The 15734-nt window shown below is 39.8% G+C and overlaps 3 protein-coding genes across 3 annotated transcripts; 2 read left to right on the top strand and 1 right to left on the bottom strand.

Moving 5' to 3' along the window:
* Positions 1–45: 45 nt before the first annotated feature.
* ch25hl1.2 (cholesterol 25-hydroxylase like 1, tandem duplicate 2) lies at positions 46–4205 on the bottom strand. Its single transcript, XM_085166121.1, has one exon. The coding sequence runs from the start codon at positions 3403–3405 to the stop codon at positions 2572–2574; it is 834 nt and encodes a 277-aa protein (XP_085022247.1). The 5' UTR covers positions 3406–4205; the 3' UTR covers positions 46–2571.
* Positions 4206–4314: 109 nt separating this feature from the next.
* LOC146515531 (uncharacterized) lies at positions 4315–9369 on the top strand. Its single transcript, XM_085166116.1, is given in 12 exon segments — positions 4315–4464; positions 5616–6176; positions 6712–6771; positions 6885–6937; positions 7022–7166; positions 7266–7606; positions 7703–7931; positions 8043–8157; positions 8331–8442; positions 8544–8655; positions 8927–9039; positions 9190–9369. Coding segments are annotated over 11 exon segments (1899 nt in total). The 5' UTR covers positions 4315–4464; positions 5616–5627; the 3' UTR covers positions 9260–9369.
* A 2361-nt stretch (positions 9370–11730) lies between these two features.
* ch25hl1.1 (cholesterol 25-hydroxylase like 1, tandem duplicate 1) lies at positions 11731–12869 on the top strand. The gene has a single exon (XM_085165282.1). The coding sequence runs from the start codon at positions 11893–11895 to the stop codon at positions 12730–12732; it is 840 nt and encodes a 279-aa protein (XP_085021408.1). The 5' UTR covers positions 11731–11892; the 3' UTR covers positions 12733–12869.
* The last annotated feature ends 2865 nt before the right edge of the window (positions 12870–15734 follow it).

A 15734-nucleotide genomic window follows, 5' to 3' on the forward strand; every position in this document is an offset into this window, starting at 1 on the left:
ACAAACACACAAGTTAACCACGCCCCCAAAATGGTGACTGGCCAAGAAGCTATTATTGTGTTACAAATGATAAAAATGTAGCAAATGTAGCAAATGTTAAAAACCCGAGATATCAATTTTATTTATATATAAAGCTGCTAGTTGCCATCTAGTGGTATGATATAAACTCACCGCCACTTTGTTAGGTACACTTCTACACCTGCTCGTTAATGCAAATATGAAATCAGCCTCTATTACATGATAGAGTAACTCTGAACGTGGCATGGTTGTGTAGAGGTGGATCTATACTGTTTTATCTGCCCTTTAAACTGAGTCAGTAATCAGATAGGCAGTGTTTTTTTTTGTTTTTTTTTAACTTGCTGTGCCGACATAATTGTTTGAATCAACATGGATCAGATTTTTCTATCTGCATGTTTCCACAGGACAATGTGCATCCCAAAATGCATGCCCCTGTACCGCCTTTGCGGACACCTCATGGAGAATACGCACACTGGCCAATTCATTAGGTACACCTGTTCAACAACTTATTCACGCAAATACTTAATCAACCAATCACATGGCAGCAACTCACACACCACCTGCGGAAGTTCAAACTGAGCATCAGAAAGGTGATTAAAGTGACAGGCTGCATGCTCCAGCTGCCTGTCACCTTGCTGCTAGAAAACCTGCATTTTGCCAATGAGGGACAGTACAGGATATTTGTATTTTATTCTGTTCAATTTTATGTTTGTTGTTTTGGATTAGTCTGAGTATTTCTGTTAGTCTGATCTACTGGGATTTTCACACACAAACCTTTCTTGGGTTAATAGAAAACAGCCAGAAAAAGAGAAATTATGCAGTGATTGAATGAGCTGACAGGGATGCACCAGTAACTTAAACAACCACTTGTTACAACCAAAGCATGTAGAACAGGACCTGAATATGCCATACATCAGTGACAGAAGACCGCATAAGTGCCACCTTTGTCAGCTGACAAATCTGCAACAACAGTGTGATGCTATCAAGTAAACACGAGCCAAACTCTTTGAAGAGTGTTTGCAGTATCTTGTTAGATCTAGGCCACAAAGAATTACAAGTCTTGCCACAAAATGTGCTAAACACAGTACTAGTAAGGTGCATCTAATACAGTGACTGTTTAATTAAGGGTTGTCAAACTCATTTTAGTTCACAGGCCACAAACTACACATTGTAGTACAACTATTGCATAATAACATATAATCCTCTAAAGGTCTTCTTTATTAATGAGTAAAGAAGTGCAAATACATAAGTAGCATCTAATAAGCTAACCATTTCTGAAACAGTTAACATGTGAAAGTTTTGTACCTTTATAGATCCACTGTCGAGTGTTTTATCTTTATGATTCCTATCATTTGTCTACATTTAAAATACTTTTATGTTCCCCATTCAATTTTGCTCTTGTTTCTTCTTTTTTTGGCTGGTCGCCTTAGGGGTTGCCACAGCAGATTATCTGTCTTCATCTCACCTTATCAATCATTAAATCCATTCATTTTATCTCTGGTCTTCCTCTCTCCTCCACTATCCCTCCTCTGCATATGTCCAAACCATCTCAGCCTTGCCTCTCTAAATTTGTCTCCACACTGCTCAACCTGAGCTGCCATCTTGGCTTCTTGTCTTTTTTGTCAACGCCACCATCTCCAAACCATACATCATAGCAGATTTTACTACCTTCACTGCTCTAATAAGCAGTTTTTCCACTTTAACAAAACCATCCAATGGGCCAAAATTGACCTTCTATCAGGCTGGCTGTTTCCTGAGGGCTCCATGCTTGACATTCCTGGTTTAATTCTCATCCTTGACTCTCATACTTAAAACATTTCAAGTGTGGAATTACTAGTCAGGTTATGTGATCTCAAAAACAGAGGAGGAGCAATGTTTAAAATTTAAAAAGATAATTTCTTTCTAAAAAATAAATAAATAGAAGCATCTCTAATCAGGTCATTAAAAATATCATGTACCTTTTGCTGTGGCTTTTACACAGAAATTTATTAAATTACAACCATTAGGAATACAGTATATCAGCAGAACACTGTTGTGAGCAAATACTGCAGCAGCTGATGTTTATCTGTTGTCACATCAATTTTTTTGCCTGCATGAAAGTTTAAAGATAAATAAAGATAAGTAAAGTTAAAAATAATGAAAACTTCTTTGTTTCCCTGGGAATAAAGTCAGAATAAATAACCACAAAAAGAACCAACTAAACACAGAGTCACATTACTTGACTCGGGATTACACAATTGCATTGCTAGATACATTCTTGTTGTAGTTTCAAATAAACATGCACTGAAAACACAAGGATTCATATAAGGGAGAAACTGATAAGCCATGCCCAAAGCTCAAGATCACTTTCAAAGTTTAGAAACCACACATTTAGATTATGCACATAGTTCAAATGTTAACATTTTCATTGAATTGGCAACTGTCACTAAAGACACAGAAAACTATCAACACAGTACTGACAGTAATTTTGCTCTATTTGTGTGCAAATATGTTTTACAGGCACATGATTTGAAAAAGAAGCACAAAAACACACGTCTCACTGCTTGCAATAGTTTACTTCGTAGCTGAGGAGAAACTAAAATCAGCATGTGTGCCAAATATTTTGTCCCAGTGACTGAAGTGCGGTGCAAAGTTTGTATTGGGTTTCTGATGGTGCACGTCATGTTTGCTGGGCCCTCCGTAGATGCCAAATGGTATCAGACGAGATGTGGACCAGGGGAAATCATAGCCGCAGTGATCTTCTATAGAAACATACACATGCAACACCATGAAGGCCCATGTAGTGAACAGGTGACATCTCAGGATCACAGGATTCAGGGTGGTCCAGAAGCCCACTGTAACCAGCTCCCAGCCACCAAGACACTGAGTCGCAAGAGCAAAGGGAGACGAGTAATTGTGATGGATGGCGTGGAAGGTGACATACAGCCAGCGGATCCTGTGATGGAGCAGGTGCCAAATGAAGTACTGCAAGTCAAAAAGCAGGAGGTTGCCTATCGCCCCGGCGATCAGCTCCAGTAGGAACGGAGCCTGGTCTGGCAGGTCGGCGGGTGGCCTCCACGCCCACTGGGCCACAGATGCTGGAAGCACAAGAAACACATGGTTGTACAAGGTGACACCTGCACAGTGCAGCAATGCAGAGGCCGTTGGTCGACGGCTCGGCTGTATCTTGAATTGCTGAACCCACGGCCATTTATCCCCCATTATGTCACAAAGAAGGAAAGGGATGCAGAAGACAAAGTATGAAGAGACAGTCAGCACAATGGGGAAGAGCGGAGATCGCAAATAGTCTGTGTAGTTGAGCCTCAGGCTGTCCCACAGAGGCTGCAGCAAAGACATTTCTCTTGACCAACTCATCCAAATATCTACACTGGTTTCTACAAGATCCATGATGAATTAAAAAAAGAAAAAAAACACAGTGAAGGTGTCTGAGGAATGAAGGTGCTTCAGCCAGAAACAGCAGCTTTGGCAAACACTTTTTCCATGTGTGTGTCGGCTTAGGCTTTTCTGTCTGTGTGGTATCAAGTGGCAGCCAGGTACAATAAATTATTTATACACCCTGTGCAACAGGTAACTTATAGCTCTCCACACAGGAACTGTTGACATATAGGTGATTATTCTGTCTTCTGTTTATGCTGCATCTCCTGTTTGGTTGGTGTATTTTTTCATTTTCACTTATATAAAATAAATACTGTGACGTCTTGCACAGGTCTAGCAATAAAAACAGATGAGTTAAAGAAGAGACATATAGGACAAAAGAGAATGGGAATTTAAAAAAAATCTGAAAAACCATAGAAACAACTATCAGGTCTTTACAGGAAAATAAATATATTTAAAATTAAATACAAGGTCATACGTATTTAAAGCAGTTCATACTGTAGAAGGCAGAAGAGGAAGATAGCCCCACCACAAAGTCCATTTACTTATCAGATGCTTTCCTTCATAACAAAAGATGTTACCAGCGGATGATGTTTTCACTGTATAGCTGTTTTGGATTTCATTTTTAGCCCCTCAGTTCAGGATTATCCATGCTAGCTTTGTTCTCCTGTGCTCAAAGGCTCCAGAACAGCTACTGACAATTTATTCAAGTTTATTTTTGTTTCCTTTGATTTTATTTAATTGTTTCTACCTAGAAATATTTTATTTACCGTCCCTGGCACCAGTTTTTATATGTGCATATTATTTTGGAGCCTATATGTATTATTCGAATACGTTTCGAGGAATAATAGTATTAAAACCCTTTTTGTCGCATATTATGACGCATAACTCTTGCGCTGATGTTTTTACAGTCCACGGTTAAGACGTTTTATAGCACGTATCGCTGACCGTGCAGTCACCTGATATGTAGCAGCCTTAAAGGGTTGTTTGAGGGTTTTTGTTTTTTTAAGACTGGTACTTGTCGTTATCACGCTTGACAAGCTTTTACGAGAAACTCCGTGCATAAACGAGGTAATTTCGTCTTTTTAATTAACTCCTTTATAAAGTAAACATTAGCATACGTACAGTCGTACGTAAAGTTTAGCTAACTTTGCTAGCTAAATCGTGAACGTTTGAGTTTTGTATCATTTTCGATGTTGACTAGCTTTTTACTGCTAAGTTAGTAATTATGACAGAGAAATACTGCCCATATACTATTTATGATATCGCATTAACGGTGGGTGATTTCTAGTTATAGCTGTAAGTGGTGGAGATGGTCAAAAGACACCGGTCAGGTCAAGTGTAACAAATTTCAGCAAAAGCATTTAACTTCGTTGTCATTCTTACGCTCACAGAAAAAATAAATAGGTCAAGTTGACATATAAAACTGGTTAAAGTCCATCCCCTGACGCAGGGGATGCTCAGAACTCACCATAGCGTGTATGTGCACGTCTTTCATGGCTTGAAAGAGTTTATTTTATTTAAACGAAAGACCACTGATACTGTAGAATTTGGCAGTGTTCCAATACAAAGGAAAAATAGGCCGGTATCACAAATACTGACACCCAGTTTATGAAGGGGAGAAACGTGTGTGGATTAATGAAGTTAATGCATATGCTTAATCTGAATGCTTTTTAATGACAAATAAATATGTGATTTTTGCTTTCCACTGTCAGTTAACACAACAAAACACATTTCACAGCGTTTTGAAACATTTTTTTTTTCTTTTGAGACCCGGAAAGTAAACAAACTTGCCCCAAAAGGACTTTGTGTCGACTTGTTTTGTTTTTAACGTGCTGTTTAAATAAAAAAAAAAAAACCCTTGAAAATTAACATAAAAGGGTTATTTTAGTCAGATATTTTCATATTTCATGTCTGAGATATTTCTTTCCGGTCAACTCAAGTAATTAACACGTTACAATAGGCCTAATATATTATTTGAATGTCAATGTAACAATCATGATGACTATTCTCACTCCCATGACTGCAAGACAACAAATCACAGCATAGCAGGGAGGAGGACGAGGGTGCTTGAAAGGAGTGAGTGGTGTTTGCACAAACTATCGATATCAATCCACCCACCTGTAATTTACAGCACTGTATGATCTGTTTCTTGAGTTTAATGAAGGCTTGTATTAGTAGAATAGGCCAAGCCCGTCTGAAACTTGTTTTCATTCATCCAGGTATTAATAACAATGGTGAATAGTGAGGAAGAGAGGATGGAAGAAGGTGGTTTAGAGGGAGTAACTCCAGCACAGCAGCTGTGCCGCTTCTTTTCTCAAGGACGTCATTGCAACTTTGGGAAAAAGTGTAAATTTCTGCATGTAAGAGATGATGGCAAAGCTCATGGGAAGGAAACCGTCAGCACATCCTACCCAGCTGCATCAGTGGGCCACAGGCCATCACCTGTCCGCCGGACATGCCGCTACTTCATCGCAGGACACTGCACCATGGAAGACAGATGTCGGTTCTGGCATCCACCACAGTTAGCCCTACTGGATGACCAGCCTGTTCCAGGTAATCAGACGAGAGCTGAACAGAGAATTCAACCAGTGCATCACCCCAGCGTCCTTCAGGAGGTGAAGCTGAGTGACATGACAGAGGATATCGCCAAACAGCTACGAGACACAGAGATTGGTCAGCTGAAGAAGCGTTTTCCCAAAGATCAGCTGATTATTCAGGAACGTAGTGATGGGAAAGTTACTTATTACCGTGCAACTGTAGAGGCCACAGATCCAGACTGGGTAAACACTTCATTTGTTCTTCAAGAGCTTAGTGGGAAAACCCATATAGACATCACTTCTCTTAATACAGTACAACTCTGTTTTAATTTGTAAGCAAGTTCTCTCCTTAATTGAGAGCAACACAGAAGACCAGTGATGTCACAGAGTAACAAATACTGAAGTTTGTTTCTATTCATAAGGCAACATGAAAGCTCACACAGTAAATTTTAATTCAGTTGGTAATTGGTGCAAGATAATTCAGGCCCAGTGTTAAACTGAAACACTAAGCTTGAATTGTTGTAATGCGAAAGAGTTAAAGATTTATTTATTTATTTAAGCATGTATATTTACAGTTGTACTACTTTAAATTGTCTGTAAGCTACCAACTGCTGTAAGACCTAAAAGTCCAGTCTGATCACAATTTAGGCCACAATTCACAATTATTAATGAGCTAACTTTAATACTTTGGTAATATTATCAGGTTGAAAAAATGAACAGAGCAGTTCATTGCAGTCTTACCTGGAAATTTATTCTGATGTTGCATTTTAACTTACAGCCTTTTGATCTGAAAGAAATTGACATCATGGTGAGCTTTCCAGACAACTACCCACAAGAGGTAAGGACCGCTGCTTCTTCTTAAACCACAGTTTCTCTAATATACCACACTAAGAATGATTGTCATGGAAAGAACAGTTTGTCATCATTTTGATATTTATTTATTTTTCTTAGATTTTTACTTTGGATATACCCCTGGACCAGGATCTGCCTTCTGTAATGGCGAGGTAAACGTAGTTGTGGTTCATTTTTATGTGTTTTTTGCATTGATAGCTGTTGCAGTCATCTCTACAAAATCTTTTGCTAAATAGGCATGTACAGCAAGCATCGTTGGAGTGGCTTCAAGCCAAGCATGCGACCAATCAGCTCATGGGAAAGGTAGAGCTGCTTTTCAGGCCTTTTCTTCGCTGGCTGGATCGCAGCTTGGAGAGGCTGTTTACTGAAGGAGCCCGGCAGGTGAGATTGAAGTCTAATCATTGTGTTTCAAGCTCAGTATATATATCAAAATGACCTGCAAGATCTCTTTCTCTCTTGCTCTTTTTTTTTTTTTTGCAGTTGAAAAAAGACATTGATTTAGAAAAAGCTGGACTGTAGTTTATACCCTATCAGGAGCTCCAGGTAACTGTGTCTGAAACATCTGAGCCTGCGTCTGATGCTGCTGCTGCAGACAGAGATGAGGATATTGAAATGACACAGGAGGAAGGGAAGTTGGTGCAGCAGGAGAATCTAGGTGGTGATGAAGGGACAGAGAAAGAGGAGACGAGTCATCTGGTAGAGAACATTAAGATCAGCGACCCTCGCCGAGGCACAGAGGTAAAGCTGCTGGGATTGATGCTGGGAGAGAACACCGCCACTGTAGTCGCCCCGCAAATTACTGTTTCTCTTCAGTGTAACAGGTAATGAAGATAAGAAAGCATTAGACACTGTTTTTTGTTTTGTTTTTTCAGAGTGCGAGCTCATCCACAGTTCTAACATTCTAACTCTGTTTACAGGTGTAAGGTGACTGCAGACCTGACACTCACTGGAAGGACCCCCTGCTCGGCTCAGTGTGAAAACTGTACCACAAGCATAAGTGCAGCATTCAGACCCTGCATGCTTCACCATTACAGTGATGTCCTGGGTTACTTGGATCTCCAAAACACTACAGCTGTGGACCTAGTACTTCAGGAGTGTGAACTCACTGTGGGCTGCCTCAGCTGTTCCCAGGAGGGCCCAGTGCAGGTGACGAAACATGTTATGCTTAACATACCAGAATAGCTGCGCTGTGAAATTTCATGCAACTGAAAACAAATCTGTGTTTTTGTGTGTTTGTTTGTTTGTTTTTTTCATCAGAACCTTGCCTATGGACAAACAAAGGAGTTTAATTGTGAAAACTGCCACACCAAACTCAGCATCCTGGCTGAGAGCACTAAATTTCACTACATTCAGCCTCGCACCAATAAAACAGGTCAGAGCTCATCTACATATGACATCATTGTAATATAAGGATATGTCAACAGTTTAAAAAACTAAAGCTACTCGATTAAGCATGAGCATTTATAGACACTGAAATAAACTTACGCCTCATCAGACCACAAGGGCTAAACTACTGTGTCTGTTTTGCCTTCTCATTTTGTGCAGGGTCAAGTGGTGTCAGTTACAAGACATTAAGAGATCCTGCTGTGCAAAAAGGGAAGCCACTGCCAGAAAAAGGAACATGCAAACATTTCAAACAAAGCCACCGCTGGCTAAGGTATTGTCCTCCCTCTGACCTTTCTCTTTTTTATGTGTCGGTACAAGAGGTTTAATAAATGCACGTGGGAGTCGGTGAAAGATTTGTACCCATTTTTTCAGGTTTCCCTGCTGTGGTCGGACCTACCCCTGCGATGTGTGCCACGATGAGAACCAGGACCACCCCATGGAACTCGCCACGCGGATGATTTGTGGTTTCTGTGCTAAAGAACAGGTGGACTATAGATTTGAAATTTCATTAAATCTTACTTGTCAGTCTGTATATTAGTATAAACCTTACAGTCTGCTCATTGAAAGTCTAATATAAAGTCTAATAACCAAGGTAAAGTATCAGTGGATGTATAACAGGAAAGGCTCTGTTTGAGTTGCAAATTAATTATTTTTCATTAAAAATGTATTTGCTTACATCTGGGAATATAAATGCATGGTAGATTTAGGCTCTAAATGATAACAAAATGTCATCCAAACTGTGTTTGCTCTTGCAGCCATATGGCAATGGAAAGCCATGCATCAGCTGTGGAGGCATGATGACGAGAGGCACGTACACCAGCCACTGGGAGGGAGGACAGGGGTGTAGAAACAAAGTCAAAATGAGCAGGTACTTACTTACATTAAGGTTCATATCCTGGGAACTAATAATTAAAATTTTATGGGATTAGTTTTTCTTTTTTCTTTCTTTCTTTCTTTTTAAAAAAAACAACAACTCTGATTTTAAAAAATTTAAGGTTTCATTCTCCTTTCTCTTCAGAAATGATCGACAGAAATATGCCAACTCCAACAAAACGGTTTCGAGGAAGGCAGCCGCTGAGAAGAAGTAGTTGGTGAAGAAGAGCCTCATTGCATTCTTTTATCACAAATCATTACAATACACAAATCATTATTTCAATGAAACTGTCCTTTTCCACAATAAATTCTGTGTTTGTGATCATTTGGTGTCAGAACCATTAATATTATTACAATGTGGTATTTAAACTCTTAAGATTAAATATGATTTCAGTTAGAGGACTTTGTGCTCCTTAAAGCCATAAGGTCAGTTTACAGAACATTAAATTACATTGAAGTGTCCTGGTATTTGCAATATTATATTAGTTATTGCAGTATTAAATGTTCCTTAAGATTAGAATCTTATTTTCAGAGGTCATCTGGCGAAGAAAGGGCAGCATTAGCAGGATTGACCCAGTGACTTAAAGTGTATGGAGGTCAGTTGGTCTCATTACACAGATTAAACACTAAACTTAACCTAGTTAGTCTAATCTAGCTGACCCTGTTGACCCTCTTGTAACAGCAATCTACAGCCAAAATGCACAGAGGACTGTGCAAAAGTCTCAAGTCATCCCTCATTTTTTTTTAATGTGTACTTTCAAGGAGGCAGACTTTCTTGTAATTTTAAGGTGATATTGGGGAAACAACTCTCCATACTTTGGACATTCCCCTCTTTTTCATTTAATTTCAGTCCCATCCATTTACAGAGGAATACATTTTTGAGTTGTTAGCTTTAATTTTTTAAGCAATATTAATATCGACATATGAATCATTCAAATATATAAAAACTACCTTTAAGGGAATTAGATGTCTTTTGGAAAAAGTGTTAGGCACTTTGTTACTAGCAGCTTGTAGCAAAAAACATTTTTTTTCCCCCCCATTTATTAAATTGGCTCTACCAATAAAAGACAAAGATGACACAGTTTGCTAGGCATAAAATTGTAGTTTTACACCAACATTAGCGATTAGCTGAAAACTTGACATAGGATCGCCATGGTGTGGAGTGTCTTTAAGCTCATCACCACTGCATGGGAGAGACTGAGGTGTGGGAAAACTACACAAGAACTGACTGAAAATCAGTGGCAACAGGTCTGACGGTGATTAATCAAACTTTGAAATCTTCGGTTCAAATTGTCTTTAATATGTATAAATGAGGACAGAAGAGTGGCAGTGAGTGTCTACAGTCGTCTGTAAAACACGGCGGAGGCTGTGTCCTGGTTTGCAGCTGTATTTCGGCCAATGGCGTTTAAGATCTTGTCAAAATTAATGATTTGGCTCCAGCATGCAACACCATCTGAAAAGAGTCCGAACGGCACTTCATTGTTCAGGCAATGCAGTAAAAGCATACCTGGATAGAAAACTAGAATAAATATGATAGACTTTTAATCTCCTTTGGAGTGAACTCTGCTTTCCTTTATATGCTATATTTACATGTATGTTTACACACATCTCAATTAATCGCTGCGCACAGATAACACTCCAGCTTTTCACTGAGCCATTAATGAGTGTAAGAGCGAAATATACAACGAACTAAACAAAAGAGAAATAAGTCCGTTTCCGAACATCAAGACAACCAAAAAAAATCCTTGAAATATTCCTACTGTGAGTCAAACACTTGCCTGGTCTTTGTCTTCAGAATTCATTTTGTTAAACAAACAAACAAAAACAATAGCACATCTGAAGAAAAAGAAAACTGAAGATCGATCCTAACCTGGCAGTCAGTACTTCATCATTCACAAGCTTTGTGATCCTGTAAAACTCACTACAGAGTCGGACCATTTTCAAATTAACTCTCAATCTCGAAAAACGGACGCTGACCTGAGGAAATGTTACAGGCTTGACTCCTTCCCTGTCCAATTTGCAGATGTGGGTCAAGGAGGCGGGCACGCGCCAAATAGCGCCAAATGGCACTGGATGTACTGTTTGAATGAACCACCTGGGTGTGAGGAGGAAAACACAGACTTAGACTTAGAATATTGCGCACATATTTATTTTGTTAAAAGAAATTACATTACTTTATTCGCGTAAACGCTACGGTTATGTGTTTAAGGTTTAAGTCGACACCATAATAATAATAATAATAATAATAATAATAATAATAATAATAATAATAATAATAATAATAATAATAATAATAATAATAATTTCATATATATATACAATAGTATATAGAGTACATAGAGTATATGGTGCATATATTTCATCAGACATGTGATTGTTGACCAGCATAATAGGAAGATGCAAAGTGACCAATAAAAAGGTATACACAGCTTTAGTCATCTTTTTTTTAATGTATCAGCAACAGAAAGGCAGAAAAAAGCAGAGAAATACTCTGATATTCTGATTGTTTTCCTCTAAATGAGATGACACCATTATATGTTATATTGTCAACAAAGAAAACAATCAGCTTATTGTGAGATGAGGAGATATTCTCCAAACTGGGACACCAAAAAGCTTAGGACATTTACAAAAGGCTGTTTTGCCTTCTTTTCTTGCATTCATTGAACCGTTGGTGTTCCCTTTGGCATTGATATGGCATTTTTTGTACATTAAGCTGCTCGGGGGAAAAAAAGGTGGCGGTGTGACTGCGAGCAAAGCCCCTCCAGTTAAACACCTCTATATAAGGCAGAACCTTGTCTTGAATCATAAGACTTGCACAACAAGCAGCCTTCATTGGTATCACACCAAGATGCTGAACATCATTGAACCTTACCTGCAGTTCTTGCCTTGCAGGAGCTCAGACCATCTTCTGCAGCCATTCTGGGATTATTTACTTTTTCACTATATGCCTCTCATCTCATCCCCATTTTTCCCCGTCCTACTCGCCTTTTCTAGCTATTTTTTCTTCAGCTTACCTTTTTCTGTGTTGGACCTCTTGGGAGAAAAGGTGCCTTTATTCCATCAGTACAAGATCCAACCAAACAGGAAGCCAACTTTGAAAATGATGAGTGACAACTTCATGGTCACTTTTTATAACCACATCTTCTTTGTTTTACCAGCTGTAATAATTGGTATTTTCATTATGCCTGCACCACCACTGCCACGAGATGCTCCCACAGTATATGAACTGTTTATTGGTATGCTGGCTGTACTGCTCCTCTTTGACACTCAGTACTTTATTTGGCATTTCATGCATCATAAGCATCCTCAGCTTTACCGCTGGATCCATGCAGTCCACCATGAATACATAGCACCTTTCTCATGGTCAAGTCAGCGGCTCAGCATCCCAGAGCTGATGACGGTGGGATTCTGGAGCAATTATGATCCAATTCTTCTAAACTGTCACCCGCTGACCACATGGTGCATTACAGTTTTTAGCATCTGGATGTCTGTTGAAGACCACATAGGCTATGACTTGCCATGGACCTTGAACCACCTGGTGCCTTTGGGGCTGCTGGGTGGAGCACCAGCGCATGACATGCACCACCAGAGGCCGAGCACCAACTATGCTCCTTTCTTCAGCCACTGGGACAGAATTTTTGGCACTGCTGCCCCTTTGAAGAAAGAAAATGAACTGAAAAGCAAATAAGAACTGTTCTGTCAATAAAGCCTGTTTTTTTTTATGTGGCATTGTTAGCACTGCAACACTGTTTTAATGCCCAATCCTTTAATTACTGCTTGCTCTATGTGGGGCCCTTGCTGTCTCCACACTCTTTGGCAGTGTATATATATTGTGAAATCAGTATTTTGAATTAGGTTCTCTTATACCCATAGTCAAGGTAGATGAGTTATGTTAAACAGCTGTAGAACATAATTATATTCCTTAGTCTAGGATGTGTGCAAAATATGTAACTTAGTTTTCCTTACATCTTTAGGTTAAAGAACATGACCCCCTTTGCATTTTCTTATAGTATGATTAGACCAAATGTCTCAGTATATTTTGTTAGAAGGATAGACAAAAGTTCAAGTATATCTCTGGGGATTAAAAGAATGTGACCATCCTTTGGGTTCTGTTAGACAAGTGGGCGCCACCATTTATCTGCTGTGAATGTTTTACACTGTTTTCTTGTCATGTCAGACTGCTTAAATCACTCTCTGAGAATGTTGTGTGCAAAAGACCTTGTGCCGAAATTAAGAAGAAACAGACCACATTCTGTGCCCCCACCCTTGTAGGAGGTAGAAAGACAGGGAGCCCGAGGTCATAACTTAGGCGCCACGACAGATAAGAGAGTGTGAATGTTTAGGTTTACGACCAGGTGGGGGCTAGTAGAAAACTATAAAAAGCTGTGGAATACATCGCCATTTTGAGACTTGCTGTGACCCTCTTACGCATCTCTCCCCATCCGGATGGTTGTTATGCTCAAAGTGTGAAAATTGTATGGAAATAAAGGATTGTTGATTGAGCATTTATACACCGAGTAAGTGTCCTTCCTTCAGCCCAAAGATTCAAAGAACTGGGTAAATTCAACAACTTGGTGCCGGTGACCCGGATCTTTTGGTGTGCTGAGGAGGGGCAGATTTGGCCTGTGGTGAGATCGTGCGACAAAGCGAACGGAGGACCGGTCCAAACATAAAAAGGTAAGCACAGCCTGTTGTATTATAAATACCAAATGTGCATATTGGGCTTTCCAAATTAATCTGTTCACTGGGTTACACGTATTTTCACATTAAATTGTCGGTGTCTGGTTTTCGGCGCAAGATACTAACAACATAAGTTGAGGCTGAATTCAAGTGTTAAAGGAATTTTCTAGCAAGATACTAATAATATTCTACGTTGAGACTAGAAATCCAGTGTGTTAAAGGAACTGGCTCTAGCAAGATACTAATCATATTCTACGTTGAGACTAGAGTGCAGCCCACTTTTACCCTACATAATTAATTTTGTCTATGACTGGCTTCTGTTGCAAGAAATGTGGAAAAACTTTCAAAACGCGGCCAAAGTATAGAATATGAAATAGAGGTGAAATAGAGTCTAACTTATGGTGCGCTTGCATTTTCAAAGGTGAGCTCAGAGGGGGAGCTCACCCCTCTGAGCTCCCCCTCAGAGGGGGGCAAGCGCGTCTCACCAGCAAGCGCTGGTGAGACGCGCTTGCTGTGTTTCTGTGTACTGCTGATGAGACGCAATTGCTGTGTTTCTGTGTGAAATATAAACACGGTAACAGTGACGGTTAATGTGTGAATGGGAGGACATTAGAGCAAAGACACATTTTAGGATCAAAGGTTGATGCCTAGTGGACCTGTGGAAATTGGTTTTGTTCATGGTGTGGCAACCCTCCTGCCTGTGGACGCGCAGTCAGGTCCAGCGGCGTCTGGTTAGCCGAGGTGGTGACTTGGGAACTGAGGACTCCCGCATAGCCACAGAATAATATTGAAAACGTCTGTGTAATCACGGTTTACGTTTTATTCTGGAGGAGAACATAGAACAAGACACATTTTGCGAACAAAGGTTGAGTTCTAAGAATAGTCAGAGAAATAAGGTTAAATAAGGTTAAAAGGTTGAAAAAGGTTGTATTCCTCGTTTCAGTGGTTGAAATTGTTGTTTGCCTGTCCCCTGACGAGTGTTAAATTAAATAAAGAGGGTATTTGGAGCCACATAGAGATAGACGGGCTGAATTGGGTGTATTGCTCTGTGGTGTAAAAAAAAAAAAAAAAAAAAAAGGAGAGAGAGAGAAAAAGAGTCGGAGGTGTGTAGTTTGTGTGAAAGCGCCGTTAGAGTCGGCGTCTTGCCTGAAGTACGGGAGTTAATTAAAGTAACAGAATAATTTGTGTCTAAAAGTGTTTGTGTTGTGCAGAAATTGCGGCAAGAGACGGTGTCGTGAATTGTTGCAAACTGTGAAATCATTTGGAGAATTTAAAGGTGTGCAGTGGTGTGAAAATGTTGGGTTCTCAGTCTATCATAGAAAAGGGAGGTGTGCAGGGTGAGTGGAAAACTTTTGAGAGGCAGAGAGAGGAGTTGCTGAGGGCGCTGCAGGTCATGCGACCTGGGAGTGCGCCAGAGAAAAATTAGAGGTTGCAGCTGTGGCAAAGGGGAGTAAGGAGTTGTGTGATAAAGAAGGAGTGATTGTAAATATAAGACGTCTTTGTAATATAATAGAGAGTTGAGTGTGAAACGAGGCTGTGTGTGACGATAGCGCGCTGCGAGCTAGTTTAGACGGTGTGTGAACATGCAAATGAGGTGGCTGCTGTGAACCCCACAGAGGACTTCCTGTTTAGTGTGTTATTGAGTTTTATAAGTATGATTTGCAAACAATGATAAATGCCTGTAATTAAAACGCTGATTTTGTTGATTATAATATTATAAATACAGTTTTTGAATGACTACGGTGAATGTTTGATGTTTGGCTGGGTTTTGATATAGGAGAGATGGCTTGGTGGCTGCTGGGGGTGAGTGTCGGTGGCCGGAAATCTGCATGCCCATAAAAGGCAACTGCCTGACTGTGTGAACTATGCACCAAGAGAGAGAGAGAGTAAAATCTAGGCAGATGAACCAAATGGATGTTTTAAGAAAAAATAGTAAATGAATGTTTTAGTCTCTTAATACAGGTGGATTTCTCTCAACCTGGAAACCTGAGTACAGCGGCAAAAGGATAG

The sequence above is a fragment of the Neolamprologus multifasciatus genome, chromosome 7 (genome assembly GCF_963576455.1).
Source record: "Neolamprologus multifasciatus chromosome 7, fNeoMul1.2, whole genome shotgun sequence".
Lineage (NCBI taxonomy): Eukaryota > Metazoa > Chordata > Actinopteri > Cichliformes > Cichlidae > Neolamprologus > Neolamprologus multifasciatus.